Source organism: Acipenser ruthenus, chromosome 3, assembly GCF_902713425.1.
Source record: "Acipenser ruthenus chromosome 3, fAciRut3.2 maternal haplotype, whole genome shotgun sequence".
NCBI lineage: Eukaryota > Metazoa > Chordata > Actinopteri > Acipenseriformes > Acipenseridae > Acipenser > Acipenser ruthenus.
In genome coordinates this window covers 2,484,342-2,506,249 of record NC_081191.1, presented here as the reverse complement: position 1 = coordinate 2,506,249, position 21,908 = coordinate 2,484,342, and the positions used below count along the sequence as shown (strand labels likewise).

The 21,908-nt window shown below is 39.1% G+C and overlaps 1 protein-coding gene across 3 annotated transcripts in view; it reads left to right on the top strand.

The window, feature by feature from the left end:
• The window catches only part of LOC117435258 (protein argonaute-2), a 57,324-nt gene that overhangs the window by 12,019 nt on the left and 23,397 nt on the right, over positions 1 to 21,908 (top strand). The window contains exons 1-14 of one of the 3 annotated variants that reach the window (XM_034058288.3): positions 2,361 to 2,435; positions 2,605 to 2,652; positions 5,084 to 5,264; positions 6,655 to 6,775; positions 14,820 to 15,001; positions 15,132 to 15,268; positions 15,431 to 15,565; positions 16,330 to 16,383; positions 17,248 to 17,335; positions 17,584 to 17,731; positions 18,201 to 18,320; positions 18,714 to 18,836; positions 19,168 to 19,301; positions 19,398 to 19,582. In XM_034058288.3, the coding sequence (XP_033914179.1) occupies positions 2,417 to 2,435; positions 2,605 to 2,652; positions 5,084 to 5,264; positions 6,655 to 6,775; positions 14,820 to 15,001; positions 15,132 to 15,268; positions 15,431 to 15,565; positions 16,330 to 16,383; positions 17,248 to 17,335; positions 17,584 to 17,731; positions 18,201 to 18,320; positions 18,714 to 18,836; positions 19,168 to 19,301; positions 19,398 to 19,582 (1,675 nt within the window). In that variant the 5' untranslated portion in view covers positions 2,361 to 2,416. Of the gene's footprint in view, positions 1 to 2,360; positions 2,436 to 2,604; positions 2,653 to 5,083; positions 5,265 to 6,654; positions 6,776 to 14,819; positions 15,002 to 15,131; positions 15,269 to 15,430; positions 15,566 to 16,329; positions 16,384 to 17,247; positions 17,336 to 17,583; positions 17,732 to 18,200; positions 18,321 to 18,713; positions 18,837 to 19,167; positions 19,302 to 19,397; positions 19,583 to 21,908 lie in introns of those variants that run through there. The other 2 variants (XM_034058287.3, XM_034058289.3) reach the window with 2 other exon arrangements.

The following is a 21,908-nucleotide window of genomic DNA, read 5'->3' as shown; positions in this document are numbered from 1 at the left end:
AATGAACAGTTGCATTCAACAAATTTGGAAGAACAGCGAAAAATGTAAATACTCTTCAGGTTTGTGTGTTACAATGTATCGTTAACAAGATGCCGAGAAAACTTAAGAAAATAATTAGGCTAACGAAGGGCTGTAATGCAGCAAAAAGATCAAGAATTAAACAAGAAAGGAAGTGAAAAGGTTACCATACCAAGCTGAAAAAAATTCTTTGTGAAATCCAATAAACTAATGTTCTCTTTTGCCAGTCATATTGTAGGGTGCCTAAATAAAGTAGAGTCCCACGAGCAGATTTTTTTAGTGTGTTGCATCTTCTTTAGCAGCCGCAGCATTGTTTACCGTCAGGAATTTAAGGGTGATTTAATTGCACAGCAGATTCCCCAGTTAGATGATGAGCTGATATTTCTTCAGCCAAAGAAGCAAGCACGGTCACCGTAAGACGTTACCATAATGAAAAACAGTAATGTAGTGTGAGTTTTGTATTAAAGCAGGGTCAGCTGTTGCAGGAAAAACAAAGTTTATTATTCAAACTGACCAGAAAGGTGAAAACAGAACGCATAGCAATACTTGGGTCTGTAATTGGGAAGTGTACTGATGAGAAAAAAATAAATATTTAGGAAATCTAGGGAAAATAAATGTACTGCAGTAAAAAAAAAAAAATCACTAAATTTAGCTCTGATTGTGCAAATGAATATAAAAAATATATGGCAATGTGCTTGCTGTGGTGTATTTAATAACAGAATGAACACACTGCAATTTAAACTTGTTTTTACTGAAAAATAAACTGTAACATGTAATCATAAGTGCTGTCTGTGTTGCATGCTGTCAGATCAGGACTTCACTGAGCATGGGAGCTGCAGCATGCTGTTTCCTTCCCATATTACAGCTGTACACAATTGATGTGTTTTCTTATTTAAAATTAAGGAAACTTATTTCAAAATGCTGTTTAACTACTTACACACAATGTGCCAGTGATGTACTCCCTGACTTGTGTGCAGCAGTGTCATTTGTGCTGTCCGGTTTGTCATGCAAATGTAATATGGGCCAATCAGAACGAAGCAGCCGTTCCAATTATGCCTGTTGCCATGTTACGTTGCATGTCTGAATTTCACAGTTTATTCTTATTGTTATCTAGTGATGTGCATTTGAGGAGATCTTTGGAATCGGTTCCGAACCAGTATTTCGATTCTGGTTCCAGAACTATTTAGAAAATGTCAGTTTGTGAGCAGAAGTTCCGACAATATTGTGCAATCTATGAAATATATAATTAAAGTTAACAAACTAATCAATAATCTCCAATTTGCACAGTAACAGTTTTATTACAGCAGTGAAAGCCATTGTGTGCTTGTATATGAACCTTGTTAATTGCAAATTTCACAAAGCTTACAATTAAAAAAAATCTTTAACCACATGGTATGTGCAAACAAGTTAGTGGGTGTTAGGATCCCATTGGCTTGGGGTTAAATTACTTTTTTAGATAGCTGAAATCGTGTCGTGTTCGGCTTAGGGTTGTCTTGCGAATTATCCCATCGAGGTGCAGAAGATTCACGTTACCCAAAGTGTTTATCACTTCATTTAAAAATGAGACTGAATTATTCTCCAGGGAAATACATATAATTAAAAAATAAATAAATAAATAAATAAATAAAAATCCATGTTATTGCTGTAATAAGTATTTTGCAGATATTTTTTTTCTAAGTGTGAATGTGTCAGTTCTAGTTATCAAATGTATTTTTGTTAGAAATTCATGTTTTAATAATCAGTTTTACTAAAAACATAATAGAACTCACTGCGACCGGATCCCTGATATTTGTATCCAGTTCATACCTGATTTCAAAGGAACCGGTTTGCATATCTCTATTGCTATCCACAGCATGGCGCAAGCAAAGAAGATATGTTGGCAATATTCCATAATAGTAAGCATTCTATGTATGTATCTACATACCAGTGACTGGGGTTTAATTTTTTTTATAAATTCTCTAATTCTCTGAACTAGTGGAATTAAATAATTAATAATTGATGTCAATTAAACGGCATTGTTAATTGGCAATAATTCTTAATTTTATTTTCTGTGGCAAGGGAGCGATGACTAAGCTCAGGTGATACTTAGGGGGTGTTACGAAAAAAGTTGAGAAACACTGTCAATGTCTACACTGTTATTCCAGCTTGTTTATCTGAGAAGTAAGGTAGACCCCCCCCCCCCTCCCCTCCCCTCCCCTCTCCAAATTAATAAATGTGCTTATCTGCTGGATGTGTGACAGTATTGGAGGTGTGGCTGGATGATTTCTGCATGTGCTGTAAAGGCTAAGGCACCAGTGATAAGACCACTCAATTGCCTTTTCTAGTTCAAGCTGGGAGTCTGGGACTTTTTGCATATCTTGTACTTCACAGCTAATGAGACAGTTAAAGATATCCAGTAATGGTGTTGAATATTCAGGGTAACTAAATATGTTGCATATTCATTGAAGACAAATTATAATGAACTATAATTGAGTCACATTAAACTGTCCTTGTACACTCCTTTGTAGTGTCTGTAAGATTCCTTATTTTGGTCTGCTGGTTGCAGGTCATGTTTTCAAATTGTAACTTTGTTTTCTTTCCCCCTAGCTGCTGAGATGTGTGAGGGACCTCGATCTACAGGGTCGATCGGTTCAGGTAAACATTCTGTGCTTGTAGCGTTACAGTAGCACATTCTTCATTACTACTGCCCATCATATATTTGAACGAGTTGGTTTATCATCCACTGTTTGATATTCAGCTGTTTTTCTGGGGGTAGGGGGAGAGAATGTCTGTCTGATATTTCTCTGACAGTACTGTATCTATAGGGTTCTTAGTTTCCTGTTTTTTACTGTTTTTTTTACCCAATTTCACCCAGGTTTAACTTTATCCTGCTTAAGCTTGGTCCTCCACATGCAGTAAATAATGTTGAAAAAACAGCTTATTGCTGGCATTACAATATACAGACTAGTTGAAAATGAGGGGCATTATTGCAAAAATATACAATATTCATAATTACAAACTAACCACAATGTTCAGGACACTTATCTCTCCCATCTGTAGTTTCATCTGCAACAACGCAGACTGGTTTATGCTGTACTTGCTATAAAACTGCTTGCATGTGTTTCTCGTATACCCTGGACAGCCCTAGTTAGAGCAGGGCTCTTCAACTAGTTTTTTAAATTTAATGTGGCCAGATTGGGGGAAAAAGTTAGGAGTAGGCTGGCCAGAGTATATTACTCTTCACATTTTTAAGCAATAATAAATTTTGTATAACTTGATGTTCATATATTGAACAAGACTTACACATTTTACCGTATGAATAGTAATTTAATAATAGAACAGTGTGAACATTTAACAGATTATCATTACAAACATTTTAAAATGTATGTGACATATTAATAGTATAACTGTTAAGAAGAGATTAGCGCGTCTACTTTTGAGCTTCTAGCTACTGTGCCCTCTGGATACGTATTTCCAAAAGCTCCTTGTTTGGTTTCAAAATGCCTTTTCATATTGTATTCCTTAACTACGGACACAGTCATCATTGCACAATAAACACATTGGCTTTGCGTTCGGTACAGTTGGTAAAATAAATATATATTGGTCTACTCACTGCTGAATCTGCAATTTTCACCATTTCCTGTTCTTACTAGCTAGAGTAGAAGGAGCGATGTTATAGCAACACAAGTAAAAAAAACTAAAAATCACTCTGAGTACGTAGTATTATTAAGGAGTTAATGATAAATTTAGAAATAATAAGTCATAAAACTAAAGGTTTCACTTCAACCACCGTGTCGTTTCCTTGTGTTGAGTGGCTGACAATCTTTTTTTTGTTTCTTTTTTTTTGTTTTAGGTACTTTTCACTTTTTGGTATATACAACTTAAAATTATTTCACAGAATAGAGCTCTCACAAAACAGCTAGTTGCTTTTTTAAACAATTTGACGCACACAGACAGCGCCACAACAGAGACAGACAGTCCATCAGGTCCACAAAACCACCTGTTTTATCGTTATCCAATGATCCAAATAAACATACAAAAATGTTTTATACAAGTGTCATTGCTGAGCTTCTGGGTAGTGTAGTTTTCAAAGCAATCCATTATTTTTATAGGAGAATAACAGCGGTAAAAGGCTGTTTTGCACAGTTTTTTAAAGTTTTTTTTAGTAAAGGTGGAGTTGCAAAGCAGAATTCCATTCCCAAAATGCCAATTCCATTCCCAATGCCTAATTCCGCGATTCCATCCGTGATTCCACGATCGTGGAAAATCAGTAGCCCTACCAAGACAAAACTTGTGATTGCTTCCGGACCAAGACAATACTAATGATCACTTTCCTAAGCTCCATTTCATGATGCAATTGGAGTAATGTAAGATAAGGAAACTTTCCTGTCTCTTCGCCTCATATGCAATTCATTATAATATTAATAATAAAGCAGACAGACTGGCAGTACAGTATCAGCTATGCGCTCCATTATACAGGCACGCATCTTTTTAAATGCATGCCAAAAAACGAGCGCCTTCAAAAACACGCCAAGAAAAATGTGTGCTGGAAATGAAACGTTCAAAATGGTTAAAAACAAGCAAGTTGTTGTTGTTGTTAGCAGTAGCAAATTATGTCCAGGTTTTATTTTTAAAATGAGTACTTTGTTAAACCCAGCACCTTATTACTCCTAAAGAATTCCCTCTGTCATAGCAAATTTTGCCACCCTACATTTTTCAAGACATCCTGTAATGTTTTTCTATTGAAAAATATAATTTTATTTAATTTGTTGAGTCTTGTTTTACTCCTCCATCCTTCTTCGTGTTCGAAGGTCATGTAATGTTTAATCTGTGCAGCTGTCTTAACACAGACATGTTATTAAATCTTTAGTGCACTGAGGTAGGCTGCAGCGAGTCTTTCATCTTGGTTTTAGCTAGGTTTTAAGGGAAGAAGAAATGTAGCCTTTTTCACCTTGTTAGACCTGTACGCTAAAGAACAGTTGGCTGTTGCTTTAACAGTGCAATAACTGTACATCAAAAATGCCAAAGATACCTAGTAATAAAAGTAGCATGTTTTCCAGAATGATGTTGGAATATTATTTTACAGCACCCCCATCTCCGCCAGTACCAGAATTTGTCTTCAAACCTCCATCGCGGCCGGACTTTGGCACAATGGGCAGGACGATCAAACTCCAGGCCAATTTCTTTGAGATGGAGATCCCGAAAATTGAGGTGTACCATTACGACATTGATATCAAGCCTGAAAAGTGCCCCAGAAGAGTAAACAGGTAATTTATCCCGGGTACATTTGTAGTGAAATAATGTGGTGTTTTGGGAGACATTTATACCCATTAGGCAGTGACACAGGAACTGAAAAGTTCTCAGAGGGGGGGCTCCTGAGTGGCGCATCCAGTAAAAGCACTCGCTAGAGTGCAGGATGCGCTCTATAGCCTGGATGTCGCGAGTTCGAATCCAGGCTATTCCACAGCCGACCGTGGACGGGAGCTTCCAGGGGGCGGCACTCAATTGGCTGAGCGTCGCCCGGGGGAGGGAGGGTTAGGTCGGCCAGGGTGTCCTCGGCTCACCGCGCACCAGCGACACCTGTAGTGTGGCCGGGCGCCTGCGGGCTGAGCCTAAAAATAATTGGGCATTTCATAATTTGGTAACAAGCTCAGGTGTGTTTTATGGAACTCCTAGTAAACTAGGAATGGATCAAACTGCTATGCAGTGGGAGTCTTATTTCCTTCCATATATCTTGCATGTCCAATGTTTCATTGCTTTTCTTTTTATTAGCATTCTTGCTAACTTATTATCAGTTAAATTCAGTGGTACCTGTAAATAAACAATTGCAACATATTTTCTTTCACTTAACTTAAATATGCCTTTTATCCAAGGCAACCTTTTAATAGTAAATAGAAGCAAAATGCAATTTTACCACCCAGCGCAACAGACGTGCGCTGCTTTTGTGTTTTGGTTATCCCTGCAACCCATTTATTGATTTTTGATTTCTGATTGTTTATTTTGCTTTAGATGATATCTATAGTGCTGGATTTATACAACTCACGGGGAACAGTAGTTAATAGAAATGTACTTATTTTGGATATAAATATATTGTATGCAATTCTATAATATAATTTAAAGAAGCACTGCATTCTGAGTGTACAGATATTTACATTTAGCAAATTGGGAATTTTTTGTAGTGTAACTATTGACTCCATATGTAATGTGCAAAACTTGAATTTTGATAATCTGCAGCTCCAACATGCAAGAAAAAAACACAACACCAACAGCATTTTTTAAAAACATTGTATTCCTTTTCAGTACAATAACACATTGAAAACATATATAACAAAGGAGTTTCTTAATTCAAGGTACATGATGACTGTACCTACCTATGTCACAAATACCAGGGTTTTTTCATGACGTGCAGATGTTTTTTTTAAGATTCTTCGATACACTTATGTTTTTTGTGTGTGTATAACATACCAAACATTTAAAACTTTTCATAACAAAATGTTAGTGCCTATTGTTACATTACCAAGTATATTAGACAGAGCCACAACAGAAATGCCTTCCACTTCCAGTGTCCTTGCCATTAGAAGCCACCATATCTGCTGCTGGCAATATGTATGTTACAACCCTGCTTCACCCATCTCCATGTACTGACTTGTATTTCAGAGAGATAGTTGAGCACATGGTCCAGCACTTTAAAACGCAAATCTTTGGGGATCGTAAACCAGTATATGATGGGAGGAAGAATCTCTACACAGCAATGCCTCTCCCTATTGGCCGAGATAGAGTAAGTTGGAGAAAGATTTGCTTCCATGCATGGTTTATAGTAGCTTATGGTATATAAGAGATTTAATATACTCCATTATTTCTTACTTAACCACCCAGCTGCCCATTTATTCTGGCAATTTCCATGTTAAATGCTCTTTTTTTTGGGGGGGGGGGGGCAGATTTTTCATTTTTAGCCTGCAAATAAGCAATTCGAACAGTTTTCAAAATCTATTTTTACTATATATATTTTAAATACACACTTTTTTTTTATTGTGATTGATAAACGGAAATACAGTATTTCAATATAGGTGAGCCAAGGACACCCTGGCCAACCTAAGCCCTACCCCCACCCAGGCTGCGCGCCTGGGAGCTCCCGTCCACGGTCGGCAGTGGAATAGCCTGGGCTCGAACCGGCGACATCCAGACTATAGCGCGGAGTGCCTTTACCGGATGCGCCACTTGGGAGCCCCCTTTGCCCTATCACTTTTTAGAAATTATTTTTTGTGTGATAGATTTCAAAGCATCAATGCTGACGTCTTTATCTAGCACATATATCAGAAACATTTTCAGTCGTGTCATAGACAGTGTTTTCCCCAGTTTCTGGCACGTGTGTATAGCGCTGTTATATGAATGATCTGTGAAGTGTAGGTACAATAAATAAATAGGTCGTTTTGACCAGTACCAAACCTGTCAAGGCTTCCTTACAACCTTTTTCACTCTCCGCTGTGTATATACAGATGACCCGGTCTGTCAAGCACCTTTCTTGCAGACTGCTGCCATGACAGTAAAAAAAACAAACCTGCATACACTTTTACAATACATTTTTCCTATTCTTTCATTGGAGCACATTAAAAAGAGCATGTTAAACTTTGCAGATGCACATATAAGCGCCTACACGCTATTCTCACGGGAGTGACAAATTTGGACTCGCATGGAAATCACGGGATAAGCAGCTGGGTGGGTTAGGTTATTGACTATTACATGGTGTATGGTTTACAGTATTTACAAATCCTATTTTGCAAACCTAAATATTGGTTATGCTGACCGATGACTGTAGATCCTTTTTCACCTAGTTCAATGTCACGTGATACCTCCCTAAACAAGAATTAAAGATGTATACAGTTGGGGGTCCCCGAGTGGCTCATCCAGTTCAAGCACTGCCTCTGGGAGTGCAGGATGAGTTACGCAGCTTGGACGGCGCCGGTTCGCGTCCGGGCTGTGCAAAGAGGCCGAACTTTGCTGGGGACTCCGAAGGGGGTGTCACATTGGCTCTGACACTCCCGTGGTGGGAGATAGGAAACCGCCAGGGACTCATTCTCCTCATCGTGCAACAGCGAACCCTACTGGCCAGATGCCAAGCACTTTCAGAGTGGATAAAAGCAGGGCTAATCTCTGTTCTCTGGTATTGGTAGCCCGCCCACCTCCTGCTCTGGATTGCTCAGCGTAAAAGCGATTCTGGCTTTTGGCTTGTGAGATTGTCTGTGCTGTGTGGGGACCCGCTGCTGAGGATGTTCCAAATTGAGGAGAAAAAAAAAAAAAAAAAAAACTGGTCACGCAATTTATATTTAAAAAAAAAAAAAAAAAAGTATACAAACAGTGTACTGGATCCGCTAAAGCAAAATCGGCAACAACAAAAAAAATGTTTGTGTAACAATGTTTTTAAATGTGACCCTGCTTAAAAAAAATTAAAAAAAAACTTTAATAATTTAATACCAAAAAAGTGGTATTAAATTATTAAAGTTTTATTTTTATTTTTTTTAAAGAGAAGTCGTCGTTGGACCGATAACTCTGAAAATATGAACACCTACAGAACAATTACACATCCTAATAATTAAAATGATACGCAGCACAAGAGCTGCTGAGAAGCCGTGGGGGGGGATTACTAACAAAAGGAACAGTATTGCATTCTTCTTCTTTATTGATGGATCACTGGGGAGCTGATCACATATGTTGGGAATGTTTCTGTAAGTCTTAAACATGCTGAGTTCCAGGAAGTTGGTGCAACACTATCACACAGGTTTTATAAAGGAATCCCAAAGTCTGAGGACAAATTAGGACTTATTTCTTGCTGATTGGTTGCCTTGAGGGGTGTTGAAAACTGGAGCTGTTATGACAAACAATGGATTCGTAAGAAACTTGTTGAGCATTATTTTCAACTGTAAAGTTCAGTGTCATGAATATTACATGACTGTGTAAACCCTCCTAGGGAAACCTGCAACTTTATTGGACAGTAAAGTTACCTTTGAGGCCCTACTGTAGATTAAAAGTAAGGACCAGCCTCAGGAGAAGCCAGTGTTGTTGGCACACAGATCAGCCAATTAAAATCCGGCATTTTCATGATTGATCTGTAGCACAGCCCTCATTGATCCTGTCTGCCAAATGTATCCATTATTATCCTCAGAGGTAAAAACAAAACACCTTTAAATGCTTTCAAAATCGTTCACGTAAAAAAATAAAAACATATTTGTGTGATATTTTAAAGAGATTAAAAAGATATATATATATATATATATATATATATATATATATATACATACACACACACACACACACACACACACACACACAGTGCCTTGCAAAAGTATTCAGACCCCTGACCAGTTCTCTCATATTACTGAATTACAAATGGTACATTGAAATTTCGTTCTGTTTGATATTTTATTTTAAAACACTGAAACTCAATCAATTATTGTAAGGTGACATTGGTTTTATGTTGGGAAATATTTAAGAAAAATATTGAAATATCTTGCTTGCATAAGTATTCAACCCCCACACATTATTTGGTAGAGCCACCTTTCGCTGCAATAACAGCTTTAAGTCTTTTGGGGTAAGTATGTACCAGCTTTGCACACAGTGTCGGAGTGATTTTGGCCCATTCTTCTTGGCAGATTTGCTCCAGGTTGTTCAGGTTGGTTGGACGACGCTTGTGGACCGCAATTTTCAAATAGTGCCACTGATTCTCAATGGGATTGAGATCCAGACTTTGACTGGGCCACTGTAGGACATTCACCTTTTTGTTCTTGAGCCACTCCAATGTTGCTTTGGCTTTGTGCTTGGGATCATTGTCTTGCTGAAAGGTGAATTTCCTCCCAAGCTTCAGTTTTTTAGCGGACTGAAGCAGATTCTCTTGCAGTATTTCCCTGTATTTTGCTCCATCCATTCTTCCTTCAATTTTAACAAGATGCCCAGTCCCTGCTGATGAGAAGCATCCCCACAGCATGATGCTGCCACCACCATACTTCACTGTAGGAATGGTGTGTCTTGAGGCATGGGCAGTGTTAGGTTTGCGCCACACATAGCGCTTTGAGTTTTGGCCAAAAAACTCTATCTTGGTCTCATCTGACCACAAAACCTTTTCCCACATCGCAGCTGGGTCACTCTCACGCTTTCTGGCAAACTCCAGACGTGCTTTCAGATGGTACTTTTTGAGTAACGGCTTCTTTCTTGCCACCCTCCCATACAGGCCAGTGTTATGCAGAGCTCTTGATATGGTTGACTGGTGCACCATTACTCCACTCCCAGCCACTGAACTCTGTAGCTCCTTCAAAGTGACTGTTGGCCTCTCTGTGGCTTCTCTCACAAGTCTCCTCCTTGTTTGAGCACTGAGTTTTGAGGGACAGCCTTTTCTTGGCAGTGCCTGGGTGGTGTGATGCAGCTTCCACTTCCTGATTATTGATCCAACTGTGCTCACTGGGATATCCAAACACTTGGATATTATTTTGTACCCTTTCCCTAATCTATGCATTTGTATTACTTTATCTCAAACTTCTGTAGAATGCTCTTTGGTCTTCATTTCCCTTCAGATTCACAGCCTGACCAATGATCCTTGAACAGTGGGGTTTTTATCCAGAAAATGTGACGGCGACTTTAATGGTTCACAGGTGGAGGCCAATGGTAAGGTAATTGTGTCCTCTTTAGGGCAATTTCTTTCATCGGTGTAAACTGGGAGCTTCCACAGCACAGGGGTTGAATACTTATGCAAGCAAGATATTTCATTTTTTTATTTTTCTTAAATATTTCCCAACATAAAACCAATGTCACCTTACAATAATTGATTTTGAGTTTCAGTGTTTTAAAATAAAATATCAAACCGAACGAAATTTCAATGTACCATTTGTAATTCAGTAATATGAGAGAATTGGTTAGGGGTCTGAATACTTTTACAAGGCACTGTGTGTGTGTGTGTGTGTGTGTGTGTGTGTGTGTATATATGTGTGTATATATATATATATATATATATATATATATATATATATATATAATATATATATATATATATATATATATATATATATATATATATATATATATACACATACATACACACACTACCGGTCAAAAGTTTTAGAACACCTCCATTTTTCTAGTTTTTATTGAAATTTACGCAGTTTAATGTCTCAATGTACTCTGAAATTAAAGCATAGAACAAATAAACAATTAGAGATAAAAAAGAAATCATGGAATCATTTTGTTTAACAAAATTTAATCTAAATTTTTGACTCATCAAAGTAGCCACCTTTTGCAGATATAACAGCCGAACACACTCGTGGCATTCTTTCTACAATGGAAATCAAATATTGTTCGGAAAGGTCTTCCCAACACTGTTGCAGAAGTTCCCACAAATGTGTTGCACTTGTAGGTTGCTTTGCCTTCACCCTTCTGTCCAGTTCATCCCAAACCAGCTCGATGGGGTTTAAGTCTTCTTTCTTCTTTTCTTCTAAGGTAGTTCTGACATAGCCTGGAGGTATGTTTTGGGTCATTTATCTTGCTGTAGGATGAACCCCTGACCAACTAGGCGTATACCAGAGGGTATTGCATGGCGCTGCAAAATGCTGTGGTAGCAGTTTTGGTTCAGGGTGCCACTCACTCTGTGCAAGTTGCCAACTCTGGATCCAGCAAAAGAGCCCCAGACCATCACGCTTCCTCCTCCATGTTTGACAGTTGGTGTCACACACCGAGGAACCATCCTTTCGCCTACTTGACGGCGTACAAAAACCCTACGTGATGAACCGAAGATTTCAAATTTTGATTCATCGGTCCATAAGACCTTCTTCCAGTCTTCAGTAGTCCACTGGCGGTGCTTCATGGCCCAGGCAAGCCTCTTTTTCTTATTTTGCCATCTTAGCAATGGCTTTCTTACTGCCACTTGACCTGTCAAACTTGCAGCTTGAAGTCTTCTCTTCACAGTTGAAACTGAGACTTGCTTACTTCGACCAGTGTTAAGCTGTGCTTGAAGCTGTTGTCCTGTGAGCCGCCTATCACGCAAGCTGTTGACTCTCAGAAACTTGTCTTCTGATTCTGTTGTGGCTTTGGGTCTGCCAGACCTCTTCCTGTCAGAGTTTCCTCCAGTTTCCAAGTTCCTTTTGATGGTGTAGGAAACTGTACTCGCTGACACCTTGGCTTTCTTTGCAATTTCTCTAAAGGAAAGACCTACACTTTTTAAGGGTTATAATGGTCTGTCTGTCTTCCTTTGTTAATTGCCTTTTTCTCGCCATTATGAGAGCAATATACTACTTCCTGCAGTACAATGCTGTCCAAATAATGCTTAAGAGGGTGTAGTAACACAGTCTGTTCCAACACTGCTTTTATACAGACAGAGGGTTTGTAAGTAATCAACAAAAGTTGGGACACCTGTAGGAATTGTTAGCATCAACTTTCAAGGCTTAATTTACTTCCATTGCTGCAGAACAGCTGTAAGTTGTTAACCCATTACTTGTTCCTTGAAATGTACATTATTTTTCAGTTTTTGGTAACCTAAACTTTTTTTTTTTTTTAACCTTTGGCGGTTTACCGCTTACCTTTATACCATTTCAGGTTATTCACTGGACTTGAACTGCTTAAATTTCAATAAAAACTTGAAAAATGGGGGTGTTCTAAAACTTTTGACCGGTAGTGTGTGTGTGTGTGTGTGTGTGTGTGTGTGTATATATATATATATATATATATATATATATACAGTGCCATGAAAAGTATTTGCCCCCTGTCTGATTTGGTGCTTCTTTCATTTGTTTGGTGTGCAAGGTAATCAAACATGCAATCTTCAGGTGTGAAAAAGTTATTGCCCCTCCCCCCAGTTAACTCAACCCAATTAAAGGGATAATTAGAGTCAGCTGTTTGAGTACTTTGGTTAACAACCAGGCCTGATTTGGGTGAAGTTGTCAGCACACAGGTTCTAGAGGGACATCATGCCACGAACAAAAGAAATTCCTGAAGACCTCCAGAAAAAAGTTGTTGATGCCTATCAGTCTGGAAAGGGTTACAAAGCCATTTCTAAGGATCTGGGGCTCCACCGAACCACAGTCAGAGCCATATTGTCCAAATGGAGAAAGTTTGGGACAGTAGTGAATCTTCCCAGGAGTGGCCGTCCTGCCAAAATCTCTCCAAGAGCAAGGAGTAAAATCGTCCAGGAAGTCACAAAGAACCCTAGAACAACATCCAGGGATCTGCAGGCCTCTCTCGCCTCGGCTAAGGTCAATGTTCATGACTCCACCATCAGAAAGACACTGGGCAAAAATGGGATTCATGGCAGAGTAGCAAGTCTGGAAACCATTGCTCACTAAGAAGTGTGGAGTAGTGATTAGGGCTCTAGACTCTTGACCGGAGGGTCGTGGGTTCAATCCCTGGTAGGGGACACTGCTGCTGTACCCTTGAGCAAGGTACTTTTACCTAGATTGTTCCAGTAAAAACCCAACTGTATAATGGGTAATTGTATGTAAAACTAATGTGGTATCTTGTAACAATTGTAAGTCGCCCTGGATAAGGGCGTCTGCTAAGAAATAAATAAGAAGAACATGAATGCTCATCAAATTTGCCAAAAAGCAGCTAGATGATCATCAAGAGTTCTGGAACAATGTTCTATGGACAGATGAGTCAAAAGTGGAACATTTTGGCTGACATGGGCCCCGTTATGTGTGGCGAAAATCAAACACTGCATTCCACAGTAAGAACCTCATACCAACGGTCAAGCATGGTGGTGGTAGTGTCATGGTTTGGGGATGCTTTGCTGCATCAGGACCTGGATGCCTTGCCATCATTGACGGAACCATGAATTCTGCTCTGTAACAGAGAATTCTACAGGAGAATGTCAGGCCATCCGTCCGTGAGCTGAAGCTGAAGCGCAGCTGGGTCATGCAGCAAGACAATGACCTGAAACACATAAGCAAGTCTACATCAGAATGGTTGAAGAACAAGAAATTTAAAGTTTTGGAATGGCCTAGTCAAAGTCCAGACCTAAACCCCATTGAGATGTTGTGGCAGGACCTGAAACAAGCAGTTCGTGCTCGAAAACCCACAAATGTCACGGAGTTGAAGCAGTTCTGCATGGAGGAGTGGGCCTAATCAATAACTACAGGAAGCGTTCGGTTGCAGTTATTGCTGCTAAAGGTGGTGTAACCAGTTATTGAGTCTAAGGGGGCGATTTACTTTTTCACACGGGGGCATTGGGTGTTGCATAACTTTCTTTAATAAATAAATGAAATATGTATCAAATTTTTGTGTTATTTGTTCACTCAGGGTCCCTTTTATCTAATTAGGTTTTGGTTGAAGATCTGGTAACATTCAGTATTAAAAATATGCAAAAATGCTGAAAATCAGACAGGGGGCAAATACTTTTTCATGGCACTGTATAAGAATTAACTCCTCTACATCTCCTGTTGCCAGACATTAACACAAACGACCACACTGCAGAAGACATTTACAATTTGTGGTATCAATCACTGCTATGGGACCAATGCAGCCAGGAAGCAAAAATAAAATGAATTTTCAAATTAGGCACTTTTGGAACCTCTTTTCAATTCATATTTATGTACCTACATTACCTTTTTCTTTTTGATATATATAAAACATACTCTCCCCCAACATGAATAAGGTCTCCAGACTGGTCCAAAAAATTACTTTTCCAATTACCTGCTTCATTTTCGGATGTTAATTATTTATGCATTTCCTAGTACATCCCATAAATGTTACTTTTAGTTTTGATTAGTCACAAATGTATTCATGTATTTTTAACCTAATTCTAATTTTGTGAAATCTACAAACCTGTCTGCACATTTTTTTTTCTTCAGGTGGAGCTTGAGGTGACAATCCCTGGGGAGGGGAAGGACCGGAGCTTCAAGGTGGCTATAAAGTGGGTTTCCTGTGTGAGCCTGCAAGCCCTCCATGACGCGCTCGCTGGACGGCTGCCCAACATACCCTTCGAAACCATACAGGCCCTGGATGTTGTGATGAGGCACTTGCCATCTATGAGGTGGGTCCTTCACACCTTAATAGGGGCTGCAGCTTTGTGATCCTCTGCTAGCATTGGCATGCTGCTATGGAGAGTGGCCCTTTTAGATCTGTTCAGGCTGTTAATACAGCTGTTTGTGCTCGTTTGACAGGTACACCCCTGTAGGGCGCTCGTTCTTCACCCCCTCAGAGGGCTGTTCCAATCCCCTGGGTGGCGGGAGGGAGGTCTGGTTTGGTTTCCACCAATCTGTCAGGCCTTCCCTGTGGAAAATGATGCTGAATATTGATGGTAAATTACGTTTAATCTCTCTTCTGTTTTTGTGTGATCATTTTCTAGCCCAGAAGCCTGAAACTTTGTAAATGGTATTTACTTAATTTGCTTGTTACAAAGTCCTTGTAATAAGGAAGTGGGCACCAGTTGTAACTTGAGGATATTGTACTGTGTCTGCAGTGTCGGCCACAGCATTTTATAAAGCCCAGCCAGTGATCGAGTTCATGTGTGAGGTTCTGGATTTCAAAAGCATCGAGGAACAGCAGAAGCCCCTCACTGACTCCCAGAGAGTTAAGTTTACCAAGGAAATTAAAGGTAAATACTTTATTTTAATTCTGTGATTGTAATTGTACTACTACTTATCAATTATGTCTCTTCTGTGAATGGGATGATTCATTTCAATGTGTGTTATAAGTACTGTGTAGTTTTTGGTCAGGTTAGTTTATCTGTTTTCTAAAAGTCTTTTATGGGTTTTATGGGTCTATCATTGTAATTCTTGTGTAGTAAATTAACCTGAATATGCTATAACTTCCTGTATAAATGTGCAGGGTAATGTAGGGAGTCCATTGTCCCATTAAAACAGGACAGTGCTTTTGTGACTCTTAAATGGGACTAATGGGCCTTAATAGGTTAGTACAATTAATGTTGAATAAGATGTTAATTTTTAAGAACTGCTATCTTTATCGATTGTGTTAATGTGTGGCGGCATGGGAATTATCTTATGTATGTTAATAAATGTATTTGTATGTATACATGTTTATATAGTGTACTGCATATATACATACACAATACTCTGAATATGGATGTAGTGTGCTCAGTGCACAGTGTGTTATGCTACAGAAATTATTTATTTTTGGTTACTGGCCTAAGAATTTGTAAAGTTGTAGAGGCTCATTCTGCCCCTCATTTTCCAGATCTCTACATTTATTATTCACAGTCTTCAAGGTGTAAATTAATAGGGCTTTCACGTTTCCATCTCTAAATTTTAATATTCACAGTCTTCAAGGTGTAAATTAATAGGGCTTTCAAGTTTCCAAAGATGTTTTCTGAAAAAGGTAAATCTTCATTTTCCTATTCAGTTGCTTCTTCTTGGAATAGTCTGTCTGCAGACCCGAGGAAACAAAGTGATTTTGGTCAGTTTAAGCAAGCTCTTACGATTTAATTCTCACAATGTATGTACCTTTTTTTCAGTATGATTCTTTTTGTATTGTGTTTTTGTTCTTCTATTGATGTCCTTTTGTAAGATAAATTGCTGTTGCCTGCTGACAGGAAATTCTTATAAAATATAAACATTTGCCCTATCAGTCCTTGTCTTCCTGTATCTGTTCTTTTGTCTGTACAAACTTAGGACAGTTCTAAATTATGTAATGTTACTATGGTACAGCAGAACAGGAAAAATAATGTTCTATCAATTATGCCCATTTTTCAGTACAAACTGGCAAACATTGTATTTGAGTAATAAATCAACTGACTGTAAAAGTGTTGAAGGGCTGGATGTAAAAGAAAATTCATAAATGTGATTCATCCACAATTCAGTATATCAGTTCTTAATAGAATGCAATAATCAAGGCTTTGTGTTGTGCTGATAATGTAGAGTGCAGTAGTGCCTCTTAGTGGTTTGAGCAGAGCATTGGAAGTCAAGATAATTCTGGGTTCAGATCTCCACTCAAACACTGACTTGCTGTGTTACTGTGGGTCAGCAAGTCACCCGCGCTCCCTGAGCCTTGACGGGACCCTGTTGTAAAACCTCACTGTAAACAAGGGGGTGCATCTTGGTTATGCAGCGTGAACAGGTCACAATTTGACTCGGGGTTTGAGCCCCTGCAAATAGTGTTAAAAAAAGAAAGAGAAAAACCAAAGGTGGTCGATGGTCCTACTGTATAAGCATACTGTTATTAAATTTGGCCCTGTGTTTTCAAGAAAAAACTTAACTGTATTCCTGTTTTTAAATGTTCTTGTGGTTCTAAAGGCTGCTGTTTTCTGTTTCCTGTTTGCAGGACTGAAGGTTGAGATAACGCACTGTGGGCAAATGAAGAGAAAATACAGAGTATGCAATGTAACTAGGAGGCCAGCGAGCCACCAAACGTAAGAAATGGGAGAAAAATCTACACGTGACATACTTTACATTAAAGTATCTGATAGAGACAGTCCACTGTTGATCCTCCTGGAAATGTTAGTGATGAGAATACAGACTGTGCCTGCTGCTCTGGTTTTATACACTCTCCCTTTGTTATAATGTAGGGGTCTGGGAGTTGGGTTTCAAGGATGTCTTGACGAAGGGTGTTATAACAGTTTTGTAGAATGGGTCCTGTAATGTGTGGTTTCTTCTGCAGATTCCCTCTTCAGCAGGAGAATGGACAGACGATCGAATGCACTGTAGCACAGTACTTCAAGGACAAGTACAAGCTTGTGCTCCGCTACCCTCATCTTCCATGTTTACAGGTCGGACAGGAGCAGAAGCACACCTACCTGCCTCTTGAGGTGAGTCATTGATATCACTATTGCACTACTATGTCATTGTAGATATAACTTGTTGTAATCCTAGTTCATATTGTATTTTGGTAGTATCATTTGCCCTTACTGTCAACCTGTGTTGTATTTAAATATTAATGTAGCATTGTAACCCGTTACTGCCCTGTAACACCTGCAAGTCACCTTGGATAAAGTCATCTGCCAAATAAATAATAATGCAGCGGATTGCTTTTTGCTTTGTTCGTGTAAATTTGGGTCTCCCTGTAATCGTTGCAGTATTGTTCTGTATCTTCCTGTCTGCTTCACCTGGTTCAGCGTAGTGGGCTGCTAGGGCATGATGATTCCAGTTTTCTGACAATTACTCAGTTAATAGTAATAATCATTTTTGCACAATAATTGACAGTACATGTCTGCACATAATCTGCTTTCCTTTGATTTTTGCAGTATACTAATCAGACGTGTTTTGGTTCTTGCTCAGGTTTGCAACATAGTGGCAGGACAGAGGTGTATAAAGAAGCTAACAGACAATCAGACTTCCACTATGATTCGAGCCACGGCCCGCTCAGCACCGGACAGACAGGATGAGATCAGCAAGCTGGTAAGTGTTTCATTGTGGCATGTCTCGCTGCATTCAAGCAAGTGCTGTACAGTGCAAAATACATACATAAATAAAAGCAATGCTACAATCCCCCTGGTCATATTTAAGGTGCAACAATGTTTTATTTGTATTTGTTAATTTAATTTACTTTTATTTATTTTTTTGCTATTGTATTGCTTTACAGAAGTACTGATCTCCTATAGCTAAAAATGCCAGTCACAAACTATTAGTGGTTCAGACCATGCATAGCTGATTTGTGTTGATTACATAACTTGAGAGAGCATAATTCCAATTTTGCCCACAAAGCTGGTACGACCATAAGCAACTGTAATATTTTTATTTTATTTATTTATTTATTTATTTATTTATTTATTTTTTTTATAACTTCTGTAGATGAGAAGTGCCAACTTTAACAATGATCCTTACGTACGTGAATTTGGAGTAAGGGTCAGAGACGACATGACAGAAGTAAATGGGCGTGTCCTTCAAGCACCTTCCATCCTTTACGGGGGCCGGGTAAGATGATGATGGTTTTGTTCTAAATGAAGAATCTTTGGTCTCTTACTGGCTTCTGGGCTTCAGTGTGGCACCGTACGTCCTTGATTACCTGGCAGCAGCATAGCAGTGGTGTGCAATATCTTTCACAAAGTCCTGTCTGGATTTAAGGTCTCGCTGCACTGCCATCTGAGCAGCTGATTTCTGCTAAATCTGACCTTGAGTGATGCTAACATCCTGTATCTTAAAACACCAAGTTGTTTGTCGTGTTTTACTTTCTGAAAGCAGCTGTTGTATACTTTTTCATTAGATGTCTTGACCGTTTTTGCTAATGCTTCATGTTTGCTTACAGAATAAGGCGATCGCCACTCCAATCCAGGGAGTCTGGGATATGAGGAACAAGCAGTTTCACACTGGAATTGAAATCAAGGTTTGGGCCATTGCCTGCTTTGCTCCCCAGCGGCAGTGCACTGAACTCCTACTCAAGTAAGCTGAGCTAGCCCCCTGTAATTATTATATTTTATTCATGTGCTTTTAAACTGAGCTCCTGAAGCATTAACAGTAAATTCTGGTTTTCGTCAGGGCATTTACGGACCAATTGCGCAAGATCTCGCGGGACGCAGGCATGCCGATCCAGGGCCAGCCATGTTTCTGTAAATACGCACAAGGAGCGGACAGTGTGGAGCCCATGTTCAAGCATCTGAAATACACCTACCAGGGCTTGCAGTTGGTGGTGGTGATCCTGCCTGGGAAAACACCTGTCTATGGTTAGTATTCATTTGTAGAAAATTCATGTTGAATTTACTGTAAGGCATATGTTTTTGTTTTGTCGTCTTTTACAAGAAAGGAGCTATCACTGATCTGATGAACCTTGCTGTAGAACTGTTGTGTTGTGTTTTTTTTTAGTTTTTATAAACAGTCTTTGTGTCCTTCTGCTACTTGGCCCCTTTGTGAACTGTTCAGTGATGTAGGTGATACACAGAGCAATCTTCACCATACTGATTTTATGTTTATTATTTAACATATTCTAGCCAGCTGTCTTCTGTTCTTTTTAGTCACGTGTTTTAAAAGTGTGTGTGTGTGTCTATAAACACTTAATATTTCATTATATGATACATGTACTTATATAAGCTGATAATCATAAGTGAATTGCATTCAAAATTTTTATTTTTAAATGAAAATGTAAATCTTGTCAATTTCAATGAAATGGTCACCCCAAGCAAGGGGATTTCAGTCTGAAGCCCAAGTCAGTTAAAAATCTGAAATGTGTATAACACGGTGTTAGAACACTGGCCTAAGTATAAAGGTATCTTTGTTAGATGTTCTCCGAGTTAACTAGCATGTTACCTAATTAACCTTTTGTCACCAATTATTGTTAACAGGTGAGGGTCCATGATTAATATAAATATAGGTAGCATAGGCACAAGTTTGTCATTCCTGAATGTAAGGGAGTAGAAAATGGCAAAATACACTCAGCTAAGCAAAGAAAAAAGCCTGTAATTACTATAAGAAATGAAGATCAATCTTTAAGATTGTCTTTAGTCTCTAAGTCGCCTTGGATAAAGGCGTCTGCTAAATAAACAAATAATAATAATAATAAGACAAATTGCAAGAACTTTGCAAATGTCTGTAACTGCTGTGGCCAAGACCATCAAACGATTTGAAGAAACTGGCACTCATGAGGACCGAACAAGGTCAGGCAGGCCAAGGGTGACCTCAGAATCAGAGAACAAGTTCATTCGAGTCACAAGTCTGCGAAACCGGCGATTTAACTGCTCCTGAAATACAAGCTCAGCTAAATGCTACTGGAAGTACAGATGTTTCAACATCAACTGTTCAGAGGAGATTGCGTGAAGCTGGCCTAACTGGAAGAATTGCTGCAAAGAAACCATTGTTAAGAGTGCAGAATAAGAGGAAGAGACTTACCTGGGCTAAAAAACACAGAAACTGGATGTTTGAGGAGTGGAAGTCGGTCTTATGGACCAATGAGTCAGAATCTGAAATATTTTTGGGTCCAACAGCCGAGTATTTGTAAGACGCAGAGAGGGTGAGCGCATGACTTCCGCATGTGTGGTTCCCACTGTCAAGCATGGAGGAGGCAGTGTCGTGGTCTGGGGTTGCTTTGCTGGTGACAGAGTTGGTGATCTTTACCAAGTCCATGGCAAGCTCAACCAGCATGGCTATCATAGCATACTTCAGAGGCATGCCATTCCATCAGGATTACGGCTAGTTGGGCAGTCCTTCATTCTTCAGCAAGATAATGACCCGAAACACACCTCAAAGTTGTGCAAGAACTATCTGGCGAAGAAGGAAAGTGAAGGACAACTCAATCTAATGACCTGGCCTGCCCAGTCTCCAGACCTCAATCCCATAGAACTTGTATGGGACGAACTGGACAGAAGAGTCAAAGCAAAGCTACCCACAAGAGCCCTACATCTCTGGGAATTGCTGCAGAAGAGCTGGGAAGACATGTCGGGTGATTTCCTGCTGAAACTTGTTAACTGAATGCCTCGTGTTTGTGAGGCTGTTATTAAGGCAAAGGGCGGCTATTTTGAGGAATCCAAGATTTAGAGACAATTTTCAATTTTCTTGAACATTGCTTTGATACTCCTTATGTTTTGTTTTGTATATTGTAACATGTGTTTTCAAGTATTTACAGAAACGTATACGACGTAAAACATTGTCAATTATGAAAAAAACCTAGTTTCCAGCAAGTGTACTCAAACTTTTGACTGGTACTGTTTATAGTTTAGTACTTTCTGTGCACTTTCATGTATTAAACCGATTACTTAACAAAACTTTCAAAACAAAACCTACCTCGATGATGAGGACTAACTAAACACAAAAATGCCCTGACTAAGATGGGACAGCTCAGCTGTTTACCGGAACAGAAACACTCAATATTTTTCTTCCAGTACTTCCAGTTGTTCACTCTGATGCACGTACACAACGCCATGAACTCCTTCACTTCCCCAAGCCTGAACAGTGTTACATCTGTCGTTTGACTGGTACTGTTTAATTATTAATTAGCAGTTTATTAATGTATTACCCTCCAACCAGTAGTGCCTATATTCACTTTGTACTATCTTGATG